Source organism: Bos taurus, chromosome 19, assembly GCF_002263795.3.
Source record: "Bos taurus isolate L1 Dominette 01449 registration number 42190680 breed Hereford chromosome 19, ARS-UCD2.0, whole genome shotgun sequence".
In the NCBI taxonomy this organism is placed as follows: domain Eukaryota; kingdom Metazoa; phylum Chordata; class Mammalia; order Artiodactyla; family Bovidae; genus Bos; species Bos taurus.
In genome coordinates, this window is record NC_037346.1 from 45818229 (window position 1) to 45844521 (window position 26293).

The 26293-nt window shown below is 55.3% G+C and overlaps 1 protein-coding gene across 1 annotated transcript in view; it reads left to right on the top strand.

Moving 5' to 3' along the window:
- The window catches only part of CRHR1 (corticotropin releasing hormone receptor 1), a 51895-nt gene extending 26564 nt beyond the window's left edge, over nucleotides 1-25331 (top strand). The window contains 11 exon segments of the mRNA NM_174287.1: nucleotides 7761-7880; nucleotides 12893-12978; nucleotides 19444-19550; nucleotides 20682-20802; nucleotides 21026-21179; nucleotides 21447-21507; nucleotides 23576-23648; nucleotides 23913-23998; nucleotides 24235-24370; nucleotides 24559-24600; nucleotides 25191-25331. Coding sequence (NP_776712.1) covers nucleotides 7761-7880; nucleotides 12893-12978; nucleotides 19444-19550; nucleotides 20682-20802; nucleotides 21026-21179; nucleotides 21447-21507; nucleotides 23576-23648; nucleotides 23913-23998; nucleotides 24235-24370; nucleotides 24559-24600; nucleotides 25191-25331 — 1127 coding nt within the window.
- The last annotated feature ends 962 nt before the right edge of the window (nucleotides 25332-26293 follow it).

Below are 26293 nucleotides of genomic sequence, written 5' to 3' on the forward strand. Positions count from 1 at the left end.
TAGAGTGCCATACCACTACTGAGTATTATTGATTATTGTTGGTAAGAGCAGGATTTTAAAAGTGCTCACCTTGTAGCTGGAATGAGAGGCAGACACTAGCCATGAGCTGCTCACTACAGTGGAGGCGGCAGGGAGGTTAGATCAGGAGTGGTGTGAATCCAGGAAGGCTTCCTGAAGGAGGAAGTTTCAAAGCGAGTCTCTGAGAGATTCTGAGCAGAGACTGGCAGAAAAGAGCCAGTGCTCTGAGTCGAAGCTAGAGTTGACCAAGGAACAGCAGGTGGGTTTGGTGGAAGAACAGGGAAGGGGTGAGACAGGAAGGGCAGGAAGCCTGGGGAGATACTGACAGCCCAGAACATCTGGCTGCAAAGTTGGCTGAGGAATGGGAAAGATCTGGAGCAAGAGTCTGGAGCTGTAGAGGAGAAAGCCTGGGAGGGAGGAGACCTACTCAGAGGCCTGGCCTGAGATGGAGCCCTCCATGCCCCAGGCCCTGTGCACTGATGGCGGGGGGAGGAGGGGGGGGGCAGGTCAGTCTCCTTTAACTTGCCTTGTGTGCTCCTGCACAGTGACATTCCTGAGCCTATGACGGAGTCATCAGTCCTCGGAGGCAGCGGGGCGTGATGAATGCCATCCATTCCCTGATGATTTGTACCCCATGTCCCTGCCCCCAGCCCAATCTGCCTGGCTTCAGGGCACGCAGTCCATCACCCTCCACAGCAGCCTCTGAAAACAGGCTATTTGTCTTCCAGCGCTAAGACCTACCCAGACCGACGGGCACTGGTAGAGACAGATGGTGAGGGTGGGGTGGAGGGACTGAGACAGATGGATGGGCGTCTGGCCTGGGGTGGCTGGCATTGAGCTGGGGCCTTTGGGGGGCCTCTCACATGCCAGGAGCAGGGAGAAAGTGCGTCCCCAGGGTTAAGGCTCCATTATGTGGCAGACCACAGACTTGGAAACGTATAAAATAATGGTATGAATATGATGATGCCAGAAAGTAATAGAATTATTGACCAGTGAACATCAGAAACACATGGAAATCATATTGCTGACAAGGACCCAGGGTAATCCCCTGTCTGAAGGTCATGAGTGATAATAGTAAATAATGATAGCTAATATTTTCTTGGGCTTCCCTGGCAGCTTAGTGGTAAAGAGTCCACCTGCCAATGCAGGAGACTTGGGTTCGATCCCTGGGTCAGGAAGATCCCCTAGAGAAGGAAACGGCAACCCACTCCAGTATTCTTGCCTGGGAAATCTCATGGACAGAGGAGCCTGGCAGGCTATAGTCCATGGTGTCCCAAAGAGCTGGACACGACTGAGCAACTAAACAAAACAACAACAAAGATATACTTAGTGGCTATTATATGTCAGACTCCATTCTAAGTACTTTCATTCAATCATCACAACAATATTGTTAGCAAGTATTTTTATCATCATCTTACAGACTAGGAACCTACAGCTCAGAGAGGTTAAGTAACTTGCCCGAGCACACACGGTTACTAAGCACTAGCCCTAAGATTTGAATCAGATGGGCCTGATTCTGGACATTTTCACCACTGTGTATGTGGTCACCCAGAGAGGCATGGTATCCAGGGCCTGCTGGTCAGTCATCTGGGGTGCAGAGTCACTCCTGCAGTGTCCCATACCTATACTGGGTTTATACACAGCCCCCAGTCTTCCTTAGGCCCTGCTATGTTCCTGACACTGTACTGGGTGCCAGAAATGCAAAAATGAAGAGCCCACAGGGTAGGAGGCTCCCACACACATGTCCTGAGGAATCACACGCCATACAAAGGCATCTTTCTATTCTGCCCAGTCGAGGAGGTCACAGCCCAATGACAAGATGGCTGAGCAAAGACCAAAGACTCTAGGCCCGGCTTCTCCCTCCCAGGTGACCCAGGCAGAGCCCTTGCCCGTTCATCCTAGCAGCAGCTTCCCAGAAAGGGCAAGCACGTGTGTTTCAGAGATTGCCCTTGGGCCACCTGCTGACCCCTCTGGGCGGCCTTGGCTGAGCTCCTCTCCTGGGCTTAAACCAAACAGGGGGCTGGGCTTCCCAGCTACAGGGCTCCTGCCAAGCGCCCACCTAACCGGCTCATTCTGAAGCCCCCAGTGGGAGACTCGACATAACTAGAGACAGGAACCAGGTTCCAGTCTTCCTCAGAAGTTATCTACCATGGAAAAAGGTCTGCTGAGCACATTTGGCTCCTGAACACAATGGAAAGGGAACTATATGATCCATCTAGGGGAAGAACCCAGTGCCCAGTTGCGCACAATTTTAAATAGGCCGCCTTCAAAGGGTTCTTATTTATTCATTAGAGCAGTTCCCCTAGGACTCTGACTCAGCAGGAGTTTTCAGAAGCAGGTGGGAGTGTTTCATGCTGTTCCTCTCTCCTCTTCCCTCCATCCGCAGGGATCTGGGGCAGGCTGACCATGGGCCCCCACGCCCCCATGTCTGCTCTGGGCATGTGTGGGGAAGGAGGAGGATGCAGGACCAGTTTCATGCACTACCTGGCCCCACTCCCCTGTCCCCAGAAAAAACTCTGAGGGATCTAGGTTCCCCATGAGTGAGGAGGTGAGCCACCAGGTGACAGGAGTGTTAACACCTCAGATACACTGAGCACCCACCTGCCTCAGGGACTTGCTGGTCCCTCTTCCTAGAACACTCTCTGCCCACTCCCCAGCTATGCACAGAGTTCCCTCTCTCACTTCTGTTGGGTCCCTGCTTAATGTTAGGACCAAATCAAAATAGCTCTCAGTCTCTCTCTCTCTCTTTTTTTTTTTTTTTTTTGCTGCTTGGCTTGTGGGAACTCTTGTGGGATCTCAGTTGCCTGACCAGGGACTGAACCCTGGGCACAGCAGTGGAAGTATTGAATCCTAACCACTAGACCACCGGGGAACTCCCCTCCTGTCAGTCTTTATCTGTTCATGTCTATTGTTGTTGTTGTTGTTTAGTCCCTAAGTCATGTCTGACTCTTTGGGACCCCAGGGACTACAGCCTGCCAGGCTCCTCTGTCCATGGCATTTCCCAGGCAAGAATACTGGAGTGGGTAGCCATTTCCTTCTCCAGGGAATCTTCCCGACCCAGGAATCGAACCCAGGTCTCCTGCATTGGCAGGCAGATTCTTTACCATGAGCCACGAGAGAAGCCCCACTTTATGTCTGTATGCACACACAATCCCACCCTCCAACCCTGTAGACTGATGGAAGGGTATTTATTTTATTCATTACTGTATCCTAGCTCCTAGAACAGGCACTGTATCCCCAGCTCCTACAGTGTTTCTTAGGCGGTCAGGAGAAACTTGTGAATAAAGAGTAAAGTCTTTATTCCTCCACATCCATTACCTTATGGACCAGGAGGGGCTCCATGGGATGGGTTGAAGTGGGGAGGAGTTGGCTCCTAAAAGTAACTCAGGCTTCATGCTGCTGACTGGTAATTCTGCTTGGCTATTTGCAAGGCTGGTTTACTCTGGTCCAAACTGTTTCTCACCCCCAGAACTATGATATTAAAGTGGGAAAATATCCCCCAGGAGTGCAGGAGAGATTGGGCATTTGTACCATTGGGACCTGTGCTTACTGAAGTCTCTGTCATGTCCGACTCTTTGGGGCCCCATGGACTGTAACCCTGCCAGGCTCCTCTGTCCATGGAATTCTCCATGCAAGAATACTGGGGTGAATAGCTGCCTGACCCAGGGATTGAACCTGGGTCTCCTGCACAGCAAGCAGATTCTTTACCGTCTGAGCTACGAGCAAAGTCCAGTGGGACCTGTAGGGAAAGGATATTGTTCCAGTAATCACAGTCCAACAGCCCTGACCTCCAGGTCCTTACAACCCCCATGCTGACTGACACCAGGGCTTCCTTTCCTTCCTTCTCCCCTTCCCAACTAGAAGATCCAGGTCTTCCCCACCCGCACCCCTCTGAAATTATTGTTCTCTGTATCTTGTTCTCCTGGCTTTCTGTCCGCTTCTCCCTGTTTTATTCTCAGATCTTGTCTCCTATGTCCTCTCTCACCCTCTCTCTCCTCCTCTTTCCCCCGCTTCCCTCCCACCCCACGCTCTATTCTTCTCAAAGTGGTGAAGTGAATTGAATAGGTGGCATGAATTTCATCAGTGCCTTTCACATTGCCCTTCTCCAGGGGATCTTCCCACACCCAGGGATCGAACCCACGTCTCCCGCATTGCAGGCGGATTCCTTATCAGCTGAGCCACAAGGGAAGCGGTGTTCGACAAAGGTTTTTCCCCCAGCCCCTCAAATCCTGCGCACCCTTCCCCTTCAGAGGTTGCAGCTCTTTTCCTTCCTTCCTCTTTTCGCTCTCTACCTCTCCGGTCTCCATCCATCCGCTCCCTAAAATCTAGGGGCCAACCGGGACTTTGAACTTTCTAGCCTGTATTTGGGAGTCAGAGCTGGTCGCCGCTCCTGATTGGCCGTGTGCTCTGGCCACACCCCTTCTTGGCTCCTCCTTCCCTCAGACCCTGCCCACCCAACCCTCACCCCCACCCCCGCCCGGACCCCAGGCCAGCTAGCCGGCCTTTTATTCCGGAGGTAGGGGCAACATCGTCTCCTGGCCCCTTGCATTTGGTTTCTCTTCTTCATTCTCGCTGCCTGTCTCCCTTTCTCCCCGTCTCGCACACAGACATTCATTCCCTGCAGGATTTTCTGGGCTGTTAATGTAACGTGTAAAGGTCACGTCTGCTGCAATGTTCCCCCCATGCCAGCTCCGTGCAGCCTTTTGTGAGCTTCACAGGATGAGGGAGGGAGGGAGACCGCGGAGGAACCCAGGGCACAGGGACGGGCCCAACCAAATGCTGTGAGGGCCAATTGCTCAGACTGGACACCGCTGTGGTGCAGTGGGAAGAGCCCAGGGCAGGCGTGAAAACCCACTTCTGCCTCTTAGTGTCTGTGTGACTAAGGATAAACAATTAGCTGGGCGTCAGTTTTCTTATCTGTAAAATGGGGAGAATGAGCACCCACGTTGGCAGATGGTGTGAGGCCCATATTAGGTGCTATGGAATCCTAATCTGTACCACAGACTAGGGGCAAAAGGCTTCTCCCTTGGCCCCTCCCACTCGCATATCCCCGACTAACTGTGGGAGGGGTCAGGCCTCTGACCACTGGCTGAGACCTGGTCCTGGAGACCAGGAGGGCCATCAGCTGAGCAGTGGGTTTCTGCCTTGGCTCTGGGCTGGTCTTGGCTGTGGCTGGTGCCTAGTGGTGACCTGCCTGTGTTGAAGGGGTGCTGGGGAACTGTCCAGGGCAGGAGAGAGAAAGGGTGGGGAGGTAGAGAAGCTACACTGATAGTGTGCCTTAGGCAAGTCCCAGGTGCCGCTCGTGACATTCCATTTAAAGCTCCCAGAGCCTAAACTGTGAATGTGTGAGTGAATGAACCATCTATTGAGGAAGGTTATTCAGTCAGATGTAGATATACGAAAAGTCAAAGTGTTAGTCGCTCAGTGGTGTCAGACTCTTTGCAACCCCATGGACTGTAGCCCACCAGGCTCTTCTGTCCATGAAATTCTCCAGGCGAGAATACTGGAGTAGGTAGTCTTATTCCTTTCTCCAGGGGATCTTTCCAACCCAGGGATTGAATCCAGGTCTTCTGCATTGCAGGCAGATTCTTTACCGTCTGAGCCACCAGGGAAGCCCATGTAGATATATAGGAAGATACAAAGCACTTGGCAGTTGCCTGGCACTCAGTCAGCTCTCAGTAAATACTGCTGCTTTCCCTACTGCCTCCTTGATTGTCCCACCCCCCAGATTGGCACGCAATGTGGTTATAATAGAGTACTCGATTTAGAGTCCAAAGCACCTGGTGAAGAGGCTTGGTTCTTTCATTCATTGGCTTATGGCCTTGGGCAAGTCACTTAACTTCCCTGGGCCTCAGTTTTCCCATCTGTAAAAAGGGAATAACAAATCTGTAAGTTTTTAGGGGGAATAATGGCATTGCAGGGTGGATGAGGAGCAAACAAAATACACGAAGAAGGGCTTTGAAAAAACAGCACGGTCCATAATGTTATCCCTCCCTCCCCACAGCCACACACCTGCGGCTTCTCCCCTTCTCCGGGCTCAGCTCTATCCGCGGGACCCAAGGCAGATTAAAATCTCAACCTGCTTTCCTCACTCCCCTACCCCCAGCACCTCTCTGTGGTGCCATTCATGGAGGCGCCATGGTGGCACAGCGCCAGGGTTTGACCCAACTCCACCGCCTGGCTAGTCGTCGTCTCCTTGTGTCAAGCCCCAATTCCAATTTCTTTCTCTTTCAGTTAAAACACTTGGCCTCGAGGCCTCTGTCCCTTGAGCCTGGACTTGCCCACACACCCTATGAATAGCTTTGATTAGAAAGAAAAACCAGCATTTGGTACAAGGGTCACTCAGCACTTGTGTTGCGTTCAGCAGGGAAGGGACGCCAGTCTACCCAGTGCTGTTTCCTGAGAGCCTGGCTACAGGCTTGGCTGGGGAGGGGATGGCAGGCAGACCCCTGTAGGGCTTGGCAGCTGCTGATGCCCTGCACTGATGATGCTGCCCTTCATTGGTTCACGGCTCTCCCCGGATTGTCTGTATATTCTAGGGCCAGTCTTGAGTTATTAACCCACTCCCATCGTGATGGACACACTGGGCCTCCATAGGACTGGTGTGACAGCCTTGAGAGGAGAGGGGCCTGGAAAGGGGAGAAAGAAGGGGCAGCATCGGGAGAGGGGCCAGGACTGTCCTCAGCCCAGCCCCCACCTGTTAGAGACCAAAAGCCCCTTGCCCTCCAGAAGTGTTACTGTGACTTCAACTCTGCTCCACTGTGCCTGTGCACACACACACACGACTCCAAAAGCTCTTAATTTCCAATTAAGGGCAAACATTTGGAAGGGGATTTTGACATCCTCTTTCTAGTCCAGTTGTTTATACCCTTTTTTGAGTCACAGACTCCCTCTGAGAATCTAATGAAAGCCATGGTCCCTTTCCCAGTTGAAATGCATGTATAGAACAAATTTTTCATTAAATTTCAAAGTCTGTAAGAACCTGTAAAATTTCCAGTGGACTGAGATTAAGAATTTCTGATCAGATCCAACTACATCATTATTGATAAAGACACTAAGGCCCAGAGGCGGCAAGTGATTTGCCTATGCTCACACAGCAAATGAGTAGCAGAGCCCAGTCTGAAGCCTGGGTTCCAAATTACTAGTTCAGTAATTCCCCACATGGTGTCTCTCCCTTTTTTCTCCATGATCCCTCTCAGCCAGTCCTTTCCTAGCATAGATTAGAACACAAATGTTCAGTGATTGTGGTTATCAGGTGAGCTGGAAGGTGGGCCAACTTCTTTTAACTGGTTCCTACAGGTTCAGAGCAGATGGGGTTTGGTTCTAGAGGTGTGTGAGGGGACTGAGTCGGGGATTGGCTGGGTTTCTTCCAAGCTGTTCCAGGCTGTGAATTCTGAGCGCTCCAGTCTACACCAAGTGCAGGGCCAAGAGAAGTGTCCTCAGACTACAGAGCAGGGGACCTGGAGCATGTCCAGCCTTCCTCTAAATGCCAGCCAGGACCTCAGCTTTAACACCACCCCAGTGTCCCTGTTCCTCCTCTGCTCTGGAACCCACCTTGGCTCCCTAGTGCCATAGGATCAAATTCAGATTCCTTCCCTTGGTATCTCCTCTGCAGAAAAAGAGCTCATCTCCGCACTGGGGTCATTGCTGTCTTGTCCTCAGTTGGTGTGTGAATGTGGACCAGCTGGGGGGACACTGGAGTGGGGATGTTGCTCTGTCTCACCAGCCGTCTCTGCCTCCAGGACTGCAGTGCAATGCTTCCGTGGACCTTATTGGTACCTGCTGGCCCCAGAGTCCTGCAGGGCAGCTGGTAGTTCGACCTTGTCCCGCTTATTTCTACGGCGTCCGCTACAATACCACAAGTAAGGAAGCCTGAGAAAGGTAGACCGTCTCCTGGGAGGTGGGACAGGATGCGGAGAACTGGGGGCTTGTTGGAGGTGCGGAAAACAATACTGACAGTGACAATAATAATACCAATACCGTTCATGGGTACAGCTGCCATTGACCAAAGGCCAGCTCTGTGCTCTACTGGGCACTCTGCTGTTTACTGGGGGCACTCAGCAATACTCTGGAAGATGCTACATGTAACTATGTTATATAATTAAGGCAACTATGTTATATAATTAAGACCTCCGAGGTTCAGAGAGGTTAGGGAAGTTGCCCAAGATCACCCGCTGGTAAGAGGTGAAGCTGGAATTTGCATCCAGGTCTGTCTGACACTTTCCTCTGCAGTTGACCTACTGGGTTAATGTTGGCATGAGCCGTGAGGTAGGGCAGGGGTCATCAGAGTAGCCCCAACTTTGCTCAGAGAAGTTCCCAGGCCTACCCAGTGTCCTCCAGCCATGAGGTAGGGGACTCAGCGTTTTAGATCCACAGGCAGGGGGCTTGCCCTTGCAGGCAGGCCCACAAGTGGGGTGGGGACAGAGGAGAACTGACCCGGGCAGGGCTTGTTCAGATACTTGATCCTCACATAAACACCCTGCTCCCCTTGGGCCCTGAGCCTCCACCTCCAGGCTTTGCAGCTTCTTGCTATGCCACCTGTCACCCTCAGAATTAATTTGCTCTCCCCTGTCAATGACTCACAGCCCCTGCTTATCAAGAGAGCAACAGCTGCAGGCCAAGGGCCCTGACCTGTCTGAGGGAGGGGCGGGGGGGGGGGGGCCCTGGGTGGGCCTTTGGGGTCTGGTGGGCCTGAGCTTAGAGCCCAAAGAGGGGACAGAGGGTGATCTCAGATACCAGATAATTGTGTGACCTTTAGCACATTTTTTCCCCCTCTTTTATGGTCCTCTGGCCCCTCATCTGAGGATGGAGAGGGCTGGACAACACAGCTTCTTAAGACTTTGTCCAGCTCAAAACTCTCAATTTCCTTCTCCTGCCCCTCCCCTTTTTTACCAGCTGGATTAAGGGGGCTAGGGTTGGGGGCCACAGTCCAGGAGGGGTGGGGAGGGCCCTGGGGAGGTATTGGGACTGGTCAGGAGGCTGGAACAGCCAGACCACGCAGCCTTGTGTGTCTGCAACCGCACCCTGGACCCAGGAGGAGAAGAGAGCCTGGAGGAGGTGTGAGGAGAATGTAAGTAGGAGGAAGGGCAGAAGGGCCTGAAGAAAAGTTTGGGGTGCTCATCCTGCCAACCTCCAACTTAGTTGGGCCCCTTTTACCATTAGGAAATGGAGGCAGCAAGACGGAAATCGCCCAAGGTCCCAAAGCTTGGAGGTGGCACTGTAGCTGGGAAACCAGAGCCCTCCTGCTCCTCCACTCAGCCGGCTGGGTGCCCGGCCCCAGAGCTCCCTGGAGGGAGGCAACATTAGGGCTGGTGTATGTTGGGGGATGGGGGGCTACTTCCAGAGGGAGCCCCGCAACCCCGCTCGTAACAGCACCAGGTCCTGTCAGTCCCGCCTCCAGGGTGACTCTCACGTCTGACCCTCCCTGCCTTCCATCCCCAGTGCCGCTGCCCCGGTTCAAGGTACCTCACTCTCCAGCCCCAGTTTCTCATCCGACCCTGTCACACCCTTGCTCAGAGTCAGCCTTTCTGTGGTTCCTTCTCTGTGGCTACCGTGTGACCTACCTTTGTAGCCAGCCCTGGCCACTCCCCATGAACTGTCCCCACTCTTGTCCCCAAGGACAACTTGACACCCCCTGCTCCGAATACACCTTTAGTGCCTAGACACATGCTCCTCGATTTGTCAGCCCTGCCTTTGAGTGGAAGCCAGGAGTCCTGGGTTCTAGTCCCAACTCCACCCACAACTGGTTAAGGAGCTCTCTGCAACTGGCCCTGCCTGGGGCCTCAGTTTCTCCACCTGCAGGATGGGTGGGAGGTTTGGCCGAAGTGTCCTCTTGGCTCCTTTGCTCTTCCATCTGTGATCCCAGGAGAAGAGCAGGAGGAGGTGATGGTTCCTTGAGGTGGGGCAGGGCTAGGAGACTCCCCTTTCCAGGTGCCTCCCCTGTCACAATGATGAGAAACACCGCGTAATCAGGGGTGACTGGGAACCCAGATTTGTACCTAATCATTAGGCACCAATTAATTCGTTTACTGAGGAGGTGCTTCCAGGATGTCTAGGCCTTCTCCCCAATGCCCTCCTTCCCGCTGTATCTGATCTTCAAAGGGATGGGAAATATTTCCAAAAATATCAATTTTCCCGTGATTCTCCAGGAGGAATGCTCAGCTCAGCAATTAAAGACAAGGAGGTCGCATCCTCCCTGGAAACTTCATGCTGCCTGTTGGGCCTGTTTTCTTGCGGGATCACCTCACTTCCCACCAGAGCCTGCTCCCTCCAGATGATCCAGCCTGGGAGGGACTCCAGGCTCCTGCCCCACCTGCATTCAAAAGGAGGGGCTTGAGGCAAGGGGGTGCCTCCCGGACCTGTGCCTCCTTTGATAGCGACAGTGACATATTCTGAATCTTATGTAAGGTTGTATAAATATAGCTCCAAGACAATAATAATAAAAGCAACAGCTCACACCACATGCCAAGTAGAGCTCCACATACCCTGTATGTGTCAACTAAAAACGCCCCTCAACCATTGAGCAGGAACTCTTGTTAAGATCATTCCTATCTTGCAGATAAGGAAGCGGAGAGGCTGAAGGACTCGTCCGAGGTCACAGAGCTAGTAAAGGGTGCTGCCAGGATTTGAACCCAGGCTATCTGGGTGCTGTGCTAAATCGCCACAGTCATGTCCAACTCTGTGCGATCCTATGGACTGTAGCCCAGCAGGCTCCTCTGTCCATGGGATTTCCCAGGCAAGAATACTGGAGTGGGTTGCCATACCCTCCTCCAGAGGATCTTTGCGATCCCAGTATTGAACTCACGTGTCTTACATCTCCTGCATTGGCAGGCGGGTTCTTCACCACTGTACCACCTGGGAAGCCCTGTCTGGGTGACGAGTTCTTAACACTATAGTGTGCTGCCTCTCTTAAGGCAACGCCCCCTCCTCTGCCCTCATGCTCCTTCCCACCAGATTCTCTGGCACCAAGTCCCTTTGTTTGTAGACATCTGGGAACAGCCTCTGGTCCAAGGCACCTCCCATCCACCGCAGACACATAGGATTCCCCAGCTCCCTTGCCTCCCCCTAGGCCTCCCTGAAACCCCAGCCATGGAGCCCTCAGCCCTCTGCTAACTTCTCTCTCATTTAGCAATTAGGAGGGAATGAGCAGCATCTTCAGCTCTGCCCAAGGGCTCAGCTCTGCCGGGACTTGGGTCCAATGGCAGGGAAGCTGAGCAGAGCTTTAAAAATCCACTTAGCCTCATTTCCCCGCTGGTGCTATGGGCGAGCAGCCTCTGAGCAGAAGGGCCAAGGAGCGGGGTTTAGAGAGGAGGGAGAGCCAGGCAAAGGTTCCCGCTCCCAGGCAAGCGGCAGCAAATCCCACCCCCACCCCCCCAACACATGGCCCCATCCTCTCCCTCTTGTCTGGTGCTGCCAGCAGAGACATGTCCCCGGCTGGGTGGCACCCTGGGGATCGGCTGATGTAGCCCTCCCTCTTGCACATGAGGAGAGCGTCCCAGGAGGCGACCTGACCGATGCTACTCATGCAGCAGGGGCCCCCATCTGCCTCCTGTGGGGTCCTCTGCCCCTGCAGGGCTCCAGGCTTGGGGACTGGGGTCCGCAGCTTCCCCCGCCCTCCTCCAGCCCTGCTGGGGTGGAGATGTGACATGCAGGTTAGTGTGAACCATGGAGAGCCCTCCAGAGGGGAGGGGCTCTGGTGGAAATGGCTCAAGGCTCTTCCAGCCAGCGCTGCCTGGAGTCAGGGCCAGAATTCACTCAAGAAAACATATTTAGAGCCACCAATGCCTAAGAGGGGTCCAGAGTGGGGCAGAGTGACCTCTCCCAGCAAAGGAGAAAAAGGTCAAGATGTGAATGTCCCTCGGATCCCTCCCGCCTGGGCATCAGGGCCCCGGTGTCCCCAGAGAGTGGGCAGGAAAGAGAGTGTCCCAGAGCCCTTTAGCCAGCCTCGATTTAGACCTCAGGCGATTCCCGATGTCCTTCGGAAGTGACGCATTCTGGCTTCCAGCCTGGTGGTAGCCTGGACCTCTTGCCCTTCCTCCAGCCACTCTCCTGTCTTTTTTCCCAAGTGCCAGGCTGGGAGCCTGTTCAACCAGATCTTAATAATAAAATACTTGCTAACGTGACCCACTCCCCTGACATCCCCCAGCACACCCCTCATCTCCGGCCACCTGTCATCTTCTGCCCACCGTGCTTGCTCGCACCATGTGACCCTCCAACATGAGGCCAGCTGTAGGGAAATGGCAGCCTGGAGACCTTCCCTGTCCCCTGCCCTGTGAGCCCCACGCCCTGTGAAAACCTGCCACGTGAGGACCCCCCAGGGGGTAGCTTACCCTGGTGAGTCCTGCCCTACGAAGCCTGTCAGTGCACCGTGCCACGCAAGCTGCCACCACACACCTTCCGCATCACGCCCGGCCTCGAGAGTGAGAACTGAGTCATCAGGACTCACCCTCAGCTTTGCTGCCATGTGAGAGCCTAAAATGGGAGGTTTCTCAGCAGGGCGCCCACCGTGTAATCTGCCTCACACTGGGGCCTGCGAGGAGACAGCCCAGTGAGCCAGTCAGGCCTCTGCCCCTGGGCCAGTTCCATGGGTGTGATCGTGCCAGCGTGGGTGGGCACAGCCGTGGCCTCATGGGCAGCCTTTGGGGTCACCACTGTACCTCTGTTGGGGGCCAATGGCAGAAAGAGGCAGGAAGATAGAGATAATAAGAAAGCCCCTCTCCCCAGCTTCAACCTAGGGCCCCCCAGCAAGCCGGCCCCTGGGCTGCCCCAGATGGACGGGTAGATGGACATACGAATGGCAGGTAGATAGACGCTCGGGTTACTCCTCTTTGGGAGAGGAGCCTGGGGTCATTCTGACTTGCCCTTCTTTTTCCAGACAACGGCTACCGGGAGTGCCTGGCCAATGGCACGTGGGCCGCCCGCGTGAACTACTCCGAGTGCCAAGAGATCCTCAGCGAGGAGGTGAGGCTCCAAGCCAGCTGCCCACTGAGGCCTGGGCCTGGGCCCCCGGCGCGGCTCTGTGCCTGCTACTGGCCCGACAGTGTGGGGAGCCAGAGGCTGGTGTCCATGCCCTGCAGAGAGAAGGCAACTGGGGAGCCAGATCTAGGCCAGCCGTGAGCAGGCACGCCCGAGGGAGCATGAGCTGAGAGGGCAGCGGGTGGGCTCTGACAGCGGTGAGTTGAGCCTCCATTCCTTCCTTCCTCACTGGAGCCGGTTCTCATCTGTGTTCTTCCCCACCCACCTGAGCGACACATCCAGGTCTGGCCAGGGTCCCCCCTCAGGATCCAGGATGCGGGTAGGGGGAGCCATGGAGCTGGAAAAAGCCCTTGAAGAGCCTTTTAAATATTTAAATATTTTTGAGAAAGATGCTGCTCACACCTAATACAAAATTCAAAAGGTACAAATGGGAAAACAGAAAAGTCTCCCTCCCAGCCGCGTCCGAGTCACTGGGTTCCCTCTACCCCGCCCAGCGGTAACCATTTTGCCAGTTTCTTAAGTATTCTTTCAGAGACAGTCTCTGCACAGACATGCAATTATGTAGATTTATTCCTTTTTGTGTGTTTTTCACCCAAACTTTGTAGATTATACATGTTCGACACCTTGCTTTTTTCACGTAATCATCCATCTTGGTGATTGTTCCGTGTAAGTGCCTAAAGAGCGTCTTCATTCTTTTTTTCACATTTGCATAATATCACACTGTACAGATGTACAGATAGCTTAGTTAACCCGTCTTTGTTCTCAGTCTTTGGTTATGACAAACAGCGCTGCTGTGAAGAATCTTTCAAGGGTGACGTTTGGCAGACGCACGGGCATGTCTGTTGCCCTGCTGTTGCTGCCACCTCTGAGCCCTGACCCCTCACCTGCATCTTCATCCTCCAGTGGATGCTGAGGAAGGTGGGGGTCATGGAGCTGGAAGAAAAAGTGGGCAAAGGGCAGATGGAAGACGCCCCAAGTTGTCCAAAGGCCCCAGGCTACTGGTGTGGCAGTTCGGAGAATTCCAGTGCCTAAATGATCTAAATTGAAAGAGACCTTGTGGACCCTCCATCCCATCTTTTTTTTAATAACTTTTAAAATTTATTTATTTTTGGCTGCTCTGGATCTCCGTTGCTCAGCGGGCTTTTTTCCTAGTTGCGGTGTTCTGGGGCTGCTTTCTTGTTGCAGAGCACAGGCTCTAGGGCGCACAGGCTTCAGTAGTTGTGGTACATGGGCAGTACCACCCTGCGCTTTAATTGTCCTAAGGGCTTCCCTGCTGGCTCTGTGCAAAGAACCCACCTGCAGTGCAGGAGCCTCAGGAGACTCGGTTTGATCACTGGGTCGGGACGATCCCCTGGAGGAGGGCATGGCAACCCACTCCAGTATTCTTGCCTGGGAAATCCCATGGACAGAGGAGCCTGGCGGGCTACAGTTCATGCGGTCACAAAGAGTCAGACACGACTGAAGCGACTTAGCACGCACACACGCACTGGGTCTACAGAGCCTGAGGCTGACCAAGTGTCTCCAATCAGAGGTTACCAACCTCCTGTCTGAGGACAGACACCTCTCCTCCGCCCCAGAGGAGCAGGCGTCTGTCCCCTTCTTGGAGTCTGCAAAGCTGGAGACGCCACCGCTGCTTTCGACCTCCCCCGCTGTCCCCTGCATGGAAGCTTCCTGAATGTCAGAGGACATTCACGGCCCCCCAAATCTCTCCTGCTCTAATTTAAGCCCCTTCCTTCTAGTTGGCTGACCTTCTAGTTGGGGGACCCTCAGCAACTGCCTTGTTCCCAGCACCCTTCAAAGACTCAGGGGCAGAGGTCAGCTGCCCTCAGCCTTTCCTTCTCTCCATCCTGCAGCCCCCATCCCTTCTGCCAGGGCTCAGTCTCTCGCTCTCTCCACCAGCGGGCTCGGGGGGGAGAAGAATTAGGAAGCGCCAGCTTCTCACCACGCCCCTCTTTGGCAGTATAAGGGGAACAGCACGAGGCTGTTGGCGGCAGGAGCTTTGAGATTTGGATTCTGGTTTCAGCACCTGTACCTGGGCAGGTAACTCTCAGTAAGCCTCAGCTTCCTGGTGTGTAAAAGGCGGAAGAGCTATTCTGTACCATCTCTGCCGCCTAGGGGAGGGAGGCTGGTGTCCGCCTGAGCCTTGGCCTGTAGAGGGCGCTCCATCCATCCGCCACCCTTCTTGCTCTCATCACCTGCGCTCCGGGGAGGTTGTAGTGTTCACCTGGAGAACGGGGTGATGAGGGATCATGGATGAGTTCATAGGTGACACGGGCACCCCCTTTGTCTGGTGGCAGCCCTCACCCCCGCCCGGCTTGCCCCGCCCACCCTTTCCACGGCAGCCCCTGCTGGCCCCTTTGCCTAGCACTCTGGGTAGTCAATTAATTTAATTAGTGAAAACGCCATCCTCTTCTGCCCGCCCGCCTCGCCAGACCCCTCGCCACTCCCAGGATTCCCGTCCCCTCCTGGAGCTACTGCAAAGAGGAAGAGAAAAGTCGCCAATTAAATGGAGCCGCCGGTTTCTCAGCCCTGGGCCGGGCTCAGCCCTAATTAAGCGCCACCGCCCCTGGGGGAACTGCAGATAATGGATTCGCAGAACGGCTGCCTGTGAAATGGGACTTGCGAGGGCGCGCAGAGGCCAGGCCAGGGCGGAGACCTGCCCACAGCCATCACCACCAGGGACAACCCCCAACTTGGGGAGCTTGCTTGAAGCATGGGCCGGCCCCTACACTGACCCCACCCCACCCCCAGCACCTCCTGCCCCCTCCCCCACACACATTTGTCTCCCTCCACTGCAGACACCCCCCACCCCCACTGCCCCAGACAACTCTCTCGTCCACATCCCCTCCCTTGTCACTTGCACACACCCTGAGCACAGGTTGCCCTGGACTCCAGCACATCCTGGGACACCCTTTGATGGGATAGGAAAGGGACTCTGAGGGTGTAGGCTTGTGGGCTGGCGTTCACGGCTCACAGAGGGCGTTGGTTCAACCAGGGCTTCTGAAAAGCCCTGGTTGAACTTGCTCAGATGAAGATTCTGACTCAGTGGGTCTGGGGTGGGGCTTCAGACTGCATTTCTTAAGATTCCTGTGAGCTCCTAGATGATGCTGATGTTGCAGGTCTGGAGACCACTGTTTGGGGAGCAAGGGGCTGGAGGGCCCAGGGGTGGAGTCAGAGAGCAGCTCTGGAAACCCAGGGCAGTGGGGAGGAAGAGCCACAAAAATGGGACAGGAGGGGGTGGGAGAGAGGGCAGACAGGGTACTTGGCCCGGGCAGTGGGCACCTGGCAGAGAGAACCCATCACACATCCCGAAAAGGCATCGGTTCAGGTCTGACACTGGACCGGGGGTTTCTTGCAGAGAGTCTGGTCGTGCGGGCACAGCAGAGTGGCCTCCACCCAGTGCCACCCTCCTCAGGGTACCTGCCGGCTTCAGGTCCCCAAACTGGACAGGACAGAGTATCACTCAGGTCCCCAGGGACTGGCTGTGTCCACCTGTCCTTTGGGCATCCCAGCTGCTTCTGCAGTTAATGGTGGCTTTCTCTCAGGAGGGTATCTCTCAGGGTGTCATCAGGGTCTCTTGGAGTGTCACTGGGTGTCTCTAGGATGTTGCCAGCTGTTCTCTCTGGGTGAACTTGAACACCTCTCAGGGTATCACTGACTAGCTTTTGGGGATGGTGGGCCATTTCTCCCAGTGATGCTGGCCATCTTTCAGGGTGACCCTGTCATCTCTCCAGCTGTCTTCTCAGACTCCCTCTGCACTGTACCCCCCTCCCCTGCCCCCGTTGCCTTGCTGTTTCTCACATTACATTAAGCTGATGTGGCAGGTGGGAAGCAGGACTCAAACCCAGCCTGGGCCCTCCTTGGCCCAGCTCCAGGAGTCAGGCAGAGGTGGCACCTGGATGGTTTGGCCCAATTCTCCCCCTTTCAGCCTCAGTGGAGAAAACCCCTCATAAGCCCCCAACCTCCCTGTAGAAGCTCCCCAAGAATTCTGAGTCCAGGATGAAGACATTGGCTCTGTTTGCAGTCCATGCTTATCCCCCAAGGAACACACTGCGGGGACTGAAAGGAGGTTCTGTAAGGCCAGGGAGACCTGGATGCTGATGTTGGCCCTGGCCACTGGGCCAATTATGCACCCTCTTCAACTGGAAAAATGGGGACAGAAAACAGTCTCAGAGGGCAGTTGTGAGAAAGAAAAGCAGTGATGTCTGTAAAGCCCCTGGCATGGTGCCCAGCATGCAGTAGGTGGTTAATAAATGACACATCCCACCCTAAGCCAAAGCACTCTGGCCCAGCCTGCTCTAGGGGGCAGTGAAGGGCCTCCCTGACATGGTTGCCCCCTTCCCTGGGCAGTACATGTATCAGAGGTGTCACCCTTTCTGGGCTCCGCAGACGCTGTCTTTACCCAGGGGCTTTGCAGCATGGATTTGTGGAAAATTTAATAAAAGGAAATTAAATATCAGTTCCAGACAGCCTGGATATGTGCATATCTGCTGGAGTCTCTGGAATAGGCATCTACCTCCAAGCACTCAGAGATGTGTCCCCCTGCCCCATGCGCATTTATATGATGGCAATGGATACCCTCTGCCCACCCCCATCCATTTTCACCTCGGTGGGTCTCAGCCCTTCAGGGCCTGAGCTGGTAATGTGATCTGTCATGTTCCTGAAAACCTCTTCCAGGAAAACCAGCCCCTAGAACAGCTGCCCAGCCCCTTCTTGGGTGAGGGTGCTCCTTCAGTGCAGAAGGGGCTGGGGAGAGCAGGGGAGGGAGGGCTTCACCCCTTCTCACATGCCTGCTAGGTATCTTGCTGCAGAGGTACCCTCGTCCTTGGGTGGGTGGGGGGGGAGTTTGGGCCTCAATCTTCTCATCTGGAAAATGGGTACAGCTGGACTTGATCCCTTGGGATTAGGTCTGACGCCCATGGATTCTGGAATTCCAACAAGAGGGTCCAGGGAGAGTCAGGAGGAGCTCTGGTGGCTTCAAAAGGGCAAAGAAGTCTTCCTTTGGGCTCGTCTTTTTCTCAGTATTTGCTGGTTTCTATGCCTCATAATGTCCAGGCCCCACCCCAGAACCTGGGAAGGGTGAGGGAGGGAGAGGTTAACAGCAATCCCCTCTCCGGAAAGGCGGTAAAGAATCTGCCTGCAATGCGGGAGACCTGGGTTCAATCCCTGGGTTGGGAAGATCCCCTGGAAAAGGGAAAGGCTACCCACTCCAGTATTCTGGCCTGGAGATTTCCATGGGCCTGTATAGTCCTTGGGGTTGCAAAGAGTTGGACACGACAGAGCGACTTTCACTTTCCAACACCCATTTTTTCCTCCTGCATTTGACACACCGTCCCGGGGCCCCACTGTGCCATGCTCTGGTTTCTAGCCTCTTTCCTCTTGGGACCTAGAATAGGGTGAAAGGGGCCCTTGCTCTCGCAGGGTCAGGAGTCTGCAGACGCTGGGCACTGAGGACCACCGGTGGGGAGCCCTATCATGGGTGGGGACCCGTTTGCTGCCTCAGCACCTTGCCAATCTGTGCGTGAAGGTGAGAGGTGGTTTGAAGTTGAGAGACCTCAAACAAGTCCATGTATTTCTAGGCCTGTTTTTCTGCAAAATAATATACAGACCTCCTACCAGTTCTTCCCCAGCATTGCCCTGAGGGTTTGACAGGATGACAGATATGAAAATACTCTGTAAACAGGAAGGCTTCAACGCTCAGGGAGTGTACGGCAATTGGAAAGGGGGCTGTGGTGATATGAAAATACTCTGTAAACAGGAAGGCTTCAACGCTCAGGGAGTGTACGGCAATTGGAAAGGGGGCTGTGGTGTGAATGAAATGAATTAAGTAATAACATAGGGAACTTTGTTTTAGTCCTGAGAGAGGACCCCAGTGACTTGGAGCAGACCTCTGGGGCCAACCCAGGAAGCAAGTTATGGTGCCTAGAGATTTTTTTTAAGGTTTCAAATGATTCTGTGGATGCTAGTCCACAGCGACTGCCTTCCCCGCTGGTCGCTGATAGGAGCGGGCTTGAATTGCAGCGGGAGGGGTTTAGGAGTGATGGAGAAGATGGTGACTCGACTCCGAATAGGAGGAGTCATGGGGCTTGGGGTCTGCACCCGCAAGTGTTGGGCCTGGATGGAGACGTGAGTGTGAGAACGCAGCTGTGATCTGTGCGCGCACGTTTGTGCACGCGGGGTGGGGGAAGCCTCTGGTAGGTGGAGATTTCACATTAACTGATATTTTCCCCACAGCCCAGAGCAGCACACAGAGCATGGGATTTGGGGACAGACAAGACTCAGATGGGGCGGCACTGCTCTAGGGCCACGCCTGATGCGTAGCAGGCTCAGGAAGGGCTAACTGTCATCATCACAGGCACCCGGGGGTGTGGCTGTCCTGGCACCGCCCGTGGGTGGGGGTGCAGTGGTGCCGGGGTCTCACCTCTGCCCTTCCCCTCTCTCTTACCTCAGAAGAAGAGCAAGGTGCACTACCACATCGCTGTCATCATCAACTACCTAGGCCACTGCATCTCCCTGGCGGCCCTCCTGGTGGCCTTTGTCCTCTTTCTGCGGCTCAGGTGAGGAGGCCCTGGCACTGCCCCCCGCCCAGCCCCCTGGGCCTTGAGCGGGGCAGAGAAGTAAGATAACAAGAGGCAGTTTGGGTGGGGGCTGCTGGGAAAGGGGAGTCCTGCCCCCTCACTTCATGGGACAAGGTGACAAATACAGATGTCCCAGGTCTCTTGGAGCATCTGGCAGGGTCACTTCTGTACCCCTGCCAGTGACTGGGGTCACGAGAGGGGAAGGGGTTGGCCAAAGCCCAGGCTCTCCTGGAGTCACCCACTCAGTCTGGACTGCTGCACGCATTTGGCTGACTAGGAAGGTGGAGCCCCCCCTTTGGGTTTGAACCTGCCTGGGCCCAGCACGACTGCCAAGGATGCAGGTGGAAGCACTGGCTGAGTCTGTGCCAGGAATGGGGGGTGAGAATGGGCTGAGCATCAGGGCTGAACTGGGAGGGAGCCATCTCGCTGGAGGCTGAGCCTCAAACCTGGAGCTACAAGGAGAGAGGGATGCCCGTGGGAGAAGGGCATTCCAGTTGGCAAGCAGCCCCTGGTCCCTTCAGCGCTGGCCATGTGGTAAGCTCTGTCCCAGAGCTTAGGTCTGAGGTGACATGAAGTGAAGTGAAAGTCGCTCAGTCGTGTCCGGCTCTTTGTGACCCCATGGACTACAGTCCGTGGAATTCTCCAGGCCAGAAAACTGGAGTGGAAGGAAAGTAGCCTTTCCCTTCTCCAGGGGATCTTTCCAACCCAGGGATCAAATCCAGGTCTCCCATCTTGCGGGTAGATTCTTTACCAGCTGAGCCAGAAGGGAAGCCCAAGAATACTGGAGTGAGTAGCCTATCCCTTCTCTAGCGGATCTTCCTGATCGGAATCGAACTGGGGTCTCCTGTATTGCAGGTGGATTCTTTACCAACTGAGCTATCAGGGAAGCCCCTGCTTAGGTCTGGGCAGGCCACAATTAGGAAGGGACCTGTGATGTAAAGAGAGCCTCTGATGCCACCTCCCAGTGTGAAGTGGGGTTAGCCACCTCCCCCTGCTCGGAGCCTCAGCTTCCCCTCCATACATCTGGGCTGGAGTGATGCTGGCAGCTGATCCCTCATCTTCTCCCTCCTCCTCTGCCTCCTGTCACCCACCCGCCTCTGCTGCCCCCAGGAGCATCCGGTGCCTGAGAAACATCATCCACTGGAACCTCATCTCAGCCTTCATCCTGCGCAATGCCACGTGGTTCGTGGTCCAGCTCACCATGAGCCCCGAAGTCCATCAGAGCAACGTGGTGTGTCCTGGGGGGGCAGGCCCAGGGTCAGAGGAAGGGTCTGGGTGGGGCGGCCCTGGAGGAGCAGGGACGGGAACCAGGCCTTGGAGCCCATAGTGCCAGAGTGGATCCCAGGGGTGCCCCCATCCTGCCCGGAGGAGGCCCCAGGCCCAGGGTGGGCTGCTGTTTCCTCGCATCCCCACCCCCCTTGGTTAATCATCACCTCCGATGGGGTGGGCGGCAGGGCTGGTGCAGGCTGGTGACAGCCGCCTACAACTACTTCCACGTGACCAACTTCTTCTGGATGTTCGGTGAGGGCTGCTACCTGCACACGGCCATCGTGCTCACGTACTCCACAGACCGGCTGCGAAAGTGGATGTTTATCTGCATCGGCTGGGGTGAGCGGCCAGCCCCCTGCCCCGACTGGGCTGTCCTCCCCCGACCCAGGCCCGGGTCAGGCCAGGTGAGGGTGGTGGGGTGTGCACACAGCCCTCCGTCCCTACCTGGGGTCAGAGACAGTGGGAACATTTCAAAGGAGGCGTGATGAGCCAGTGAGTACCTGGGAGACCCCTGCCCACCTCCAGGCCCTGGGCTGTGCTGGGGTCTTCCAGGTCTGCATCCCGCAGACTCCACTGACAGGTCCTCTGACACCGGTCTCCCCCCAGGTGTGCCTTTCCCCATCATTGTGGCCTGGGCCATTGGGAAGCTGTACTACGACAATGAGAAGTAAGTCACCTCCTCTTCACTGCCCTCAGGGCCCCCTGAGCCCCAAGGCCCAGGTTCCCAGCCCAGCTATGCCTGACCCTCCCCAAGGACCTTCAGCCGTGTCAGCTTCCCCATCAGGGCCACAATTTCTTTATCCATGTGGGGAGGCTCCTGGAGGTCAGACTCAATCTGTGGATCCCTAGCAATGCTCTGCCTGAGGTGGGGCTGGACAGGTGGGTTGAGGCTGTCAACAGGACAGGCTCTTTACCTGTCTCGGCTTTCATGACAAGCAGAACAGACTAAAGGTTACTGGAAGTCCCTGGAGCCAAACCACCCAGGTTATGAATTGTGACTCCATCACTAGGTAGCTTTATGACCTTGGGGCAGTTCCTATAATGTGCCTCAGTTTTCTCATCTGCAAAATGGGCATCCTCATAATAGTGCCTTCCCTCAAAGAGTTGTTAGGGGAATGACATGAATTAATATATATATATATATATATCAAGCATTTAGAATAGAGTCTGACACATAGGAAATGCGTATAAATGTTTTCTATTAATAAAGACATGTTTTAGCAAAAGGTTATGTGGATTTAATAGAAACTGATCCAATCTCAGAGATTCCTTCCATCTTTCAAGTCTTGAGCTGTATTTAAATAGAAGCAGGTGTTTCCAGTTGCCCCTGAAAACTTCACTTCTGTTGCTGTGGTTTTCAGCCTTGGTTCACATTAGAATCACCTGGGAAGCTTTAAAAAGTACTGATGGCCAGTCTTGCCCTCCAGAGAGTTGGATGTCATTGGTCTGAAGTGTCATCTGGGCACCAGGAGTTTTTAAACCTGCCCAGGTGATTCTAATATGAAGCTAAACTTAAGAACCACTGTAAGAGAGAGGCAGAAAAAGTGGACTTTGAGAAGGCCAGGGGATGTGCCAGAATCTTCTTTGTCAAAGTGTCCTCAGGAACCCACTGTCTGGGTTCCAGGCTGCCTCCATCACCGTGGCTGTTCCCGTCCAACCCTGACAAGGAGCCTGGAAAATTATATACACATTTATCAAGGTGATCCTTCCTGACTCCGGCCCAGCCTGGCTGTGGCTCTCTCTGTATTTGCGTAACTGGTGGGGTGGGGGCCTGGGCTGGGCGTTGAGGGCAGCTGACAGAACTAGGGGCCTGGCAGTGATTCCCAGGATGGCGACCTGGGTCCCAGAGCAGGAGCATTGTAAATCCTGTGCCTGAAGGTGTGCAGGTGAGTACAGGGAAGAGAGGACGGGTTTCAAAAAGCTGCCCAGTGTGTGCATCTGGGCACATCTTGGAGCCAAAAGGATGGCTGAGTTTGGCGGAAAGTCCGTCTGAGCGTCTCTGGAGCTCCACCTTGTGGTAAGATGCTGGCACTGCATCAGAAGGGATGCAGGTAGGAGACCTGAGAGAACCTGCAGACCCCAGGGCCAAGGACTGGACCTGGCCCCAGGACAGTTTGCCTTTGGTCCTTTTGAAAACTTGAACTTGTCTCCAACCTTGAAAAAGTCAAGAGGTTTCAGTTTCCTGTTTATGGAAGCATCATGATTTCTAGCTACTGTGGACTCTCATGATGAGAGTGTAGCGTCTCTGCACAAGGATCTAGGACTTTCCGATATGCCCCACACCAACCCACTCCCTAGACCGCCCTAGCTCTTGCTGGAGGTGACATCACGAAAATGCAAAGCAACTCTGCCTCTCGTGGCAGGTGTTAGCTACTAGGGTGGGGAGTGACTGCATGACAGGTACAGGGAAGGTCCCCTTTTGGGCATGTGCCAGAGCTACAGTGGGGACTGTGTGTGTTGGGCCCATGCCTATTCTATTCAGCGGGCTTTCCCACAATCCCCCTCCCTGCCACAGTGCCCGATTCCAGCTTTACATCTCAAAGGATGCTGTCCATTCTGCAGATGGAATAACTGAGGCGTTGTGGTGGGATCTTGACCTTCTGCCCGGGTTAGAAGCAGGGCACCCAGATCCTGGCTTTTGGCCCCAGTTCCTCCCCGGCCCAGTGCGGCTCCTCCCTCATGCTACTGACCTGGATCTGGATGACCCTTCTCCTCTTATTTCTGTGGCCTTCCAGGTGCTGGTTTGGCAAAAGGCCTGGGGTGTACACTGACTACATCTACCAGGGCCCGATGATCTTGGTCCTGCTGGTAAGAACCTGGGTAGGAGGGCGGTGGGGGCAGGGCTCAGTGGGGAGAGGCCAGCAGTACTTACCATGGACTGAAAGTTTTCCTCTGCCTAGAGGTAGGGGGCACGGGGCCAGGCTTGTGCTGGGCTCACACAGATAAGAGGGAGAGAAGCAGGGTGGCAGAGGCCAGACCCAGGACAGCTGAGTCCCTGTCCTGTCCCCCACCTTCCCACCAGCATGTTGCACACACCATGCCCAGGCCATTCCATTGTGTGTCAAATTACAGATCAATTTCATCTTCCTTTTCAACATCGTCCGCATCCTCATGACCAAACTCCGGGCATCCACCACCTCTGAGACCATTCAGTACAGGTAACCAGACCTGCCTCCCCACCCGTGGGGGGCTTCAAAGACCCCACCTCTGACCCAGGGTTTCCCCCCAGGCCTGAGAGTCCCTCCTGAAACCCCAGCTCCGCCCCTGTCTCAGACATTCCAAGGATGTGCTACAACCCTCCCCCAGACCCAGTCCTGTTCACCAAGTGCCAGGCTCCAGTTCCTTCCTGGGATGGGCTGTGACTCTGGGCCTCCTTCCCACCCCTCACCCTCAGGAAGGCTGTGAAGGCCACTCTGGTGCTGCTCCCCCTCCTGGGCATCACGTACATGCTGTTCTTCGTGAACCCTGGGGAGGACGAGGTCTCCAGGGTCGTCTTCATCTACTTCAACTCCTTCCTGGAATCTTTCCAGGTACCCACCCCTCCCCCACCCCACCCAGCCTCCCAGCCCCGGCCTGTCCCCCTGCCTGTTCCCTGTTCCTCTTTGGGTGGGGATTCTCCCAGGCAGGGGCCTGGAAGGGCAGGAGGTTGGGGGCGACTCTGAGCCTGGGTGAGGCCATGCCTGCCCCAGTCCCTTGACCCGCCTTCCCTCCACCCCAGGGCTTCTTCGTGTCTGTGTTCTACTGCTTCCTCAACAGCGAGGTGAGGACCTGGGGCCCCAGAACTCAGGACGGCAGGAGGCCTGCTGAGACCAGAGGCTGTCTGTAGCTGCCTCCTGCCTGCCACACACCAACTCCGTCCTCCCCACTCCGTTCTCCTGGTTCTCTCCCCTGGCTTCCTCCTCCCAGCTACCAGCCCCTACAGGGATATTGTTGGGAGTTCCGGGAGGGTCCCTGCCACTTGCCACTCAGCTGCTGCAGTAACAAGCCCGCTTCTTAGCAGTGGGTGTAGGGGGTCAGAAGCTGGGACTCCAGTTTCATCAATGAGTCTGTGAAATGGGTTGTAAAACCAGGAAGCTGAGCCCTAGGGCAGGAGGTTGAGGGCAGACATGTGTGGGTTGAGGGTAGAGATTCTTCATGGCCAAGGGAATATGGCACCTTTGGGTGGATTCAAAAAAGGCACCCCTTCCTCATAACGCTTGAGAAAACTGTCCTAACAAATATGCAAATCAACGATGGTGATGATGTCAATGCTGCCCTTCCTAGGTGGCTCCCTGGATGGCTGCTTGTGGGGGTGGGAGCGGGGGTTTGAAACCCCGGGCTCAGACCCTGTGCTCTGCTGTGTACCCACAGGTCCGCTCTGCCATCCGGAAGAGGTGGCACCGCTGGCAGGACAAGCACTCAATCCGTGCCCGCGTGGCTCGCGCCATGTCCATCCCCACCTCCCCCACCCGTGTCAGCTTTCACAGCATCAAGCAGTCCACAGCAGTGTGAGCTGGAGGGCCACGGACCGGCCCCCGAGATCTACGGCTGGGGAGATGGCCGCCGGGCTTAGCCGGCCACCCTGTCTGTGGAGGGGACCAGCTCCCTCCCACACCCTCTACCCCCAGGCTCAGCTGGCGCTGAGAGCCCGGGAGGCCCCTCCCCAACCCCCAGCTGAGCAGAAGTTCCAGGCCTTTGGCAGCAGTCAGGGCCACAAGATGAGTGGAAAATAGCCTATAGGCCTGGGCTGGGCCCAGGGCCTCTGGCTTCTCTCTGCCCCCATCTTCCCTGGAAAATGGACTGGACACGCAGCCTGGGAGCTGGACGGTGGGGAATCCAAAGCTGCACACGAGTCCCTTCAGAGCACAAGATGACAGCCCACTGGAGACCCCAGGATGTCCTCAGAGACTGTAGGGGCCCATTCGCGGCCCCACAGGCATCATGGGAAACTCTCATCACAGTATCCAGGCCACCATGAGGATGCCTCCAGGCCTTAGCAGCACTGCACCACTGGGAACCAAGGCTCTGTTGTCAGAAGCCCTGGAGACATTGTTAGAAATCAGATGGCATCTTCAGACATCAGGCTGTATAACTGAAATCCTCCCAAACACCAGTCATCTGACCCCATGGCCCTGCCACCAGAAACGCCCTGCCTCGCTGCCTCACACCCTTGGACCTTTACTGCTGCCCACCCCACACAGGCTCCCCGTCCTTAGCCTCCTGCCCCAGGTGTCCCCCCTTTGTGAGATGATGGGGATGTGGGAGGGTGACAGAAGCCCGTGTGTGCCCCCACCAAAGCCAGCCTCCCTTTGAAGGGGGCAGAGAATGCCGGGGCCACCCAGCCCACTGGCTTCAGTGACCCGGCCTCTGGGACCCAACCCCTCTGCTGGCCAAAGGGGCCCTGTGGCCCTTGGATGACCTCTGGGATGGCATCACTAGCTAAGCCAAAATAGAAGTGGGTGGGGTGCTGGCCC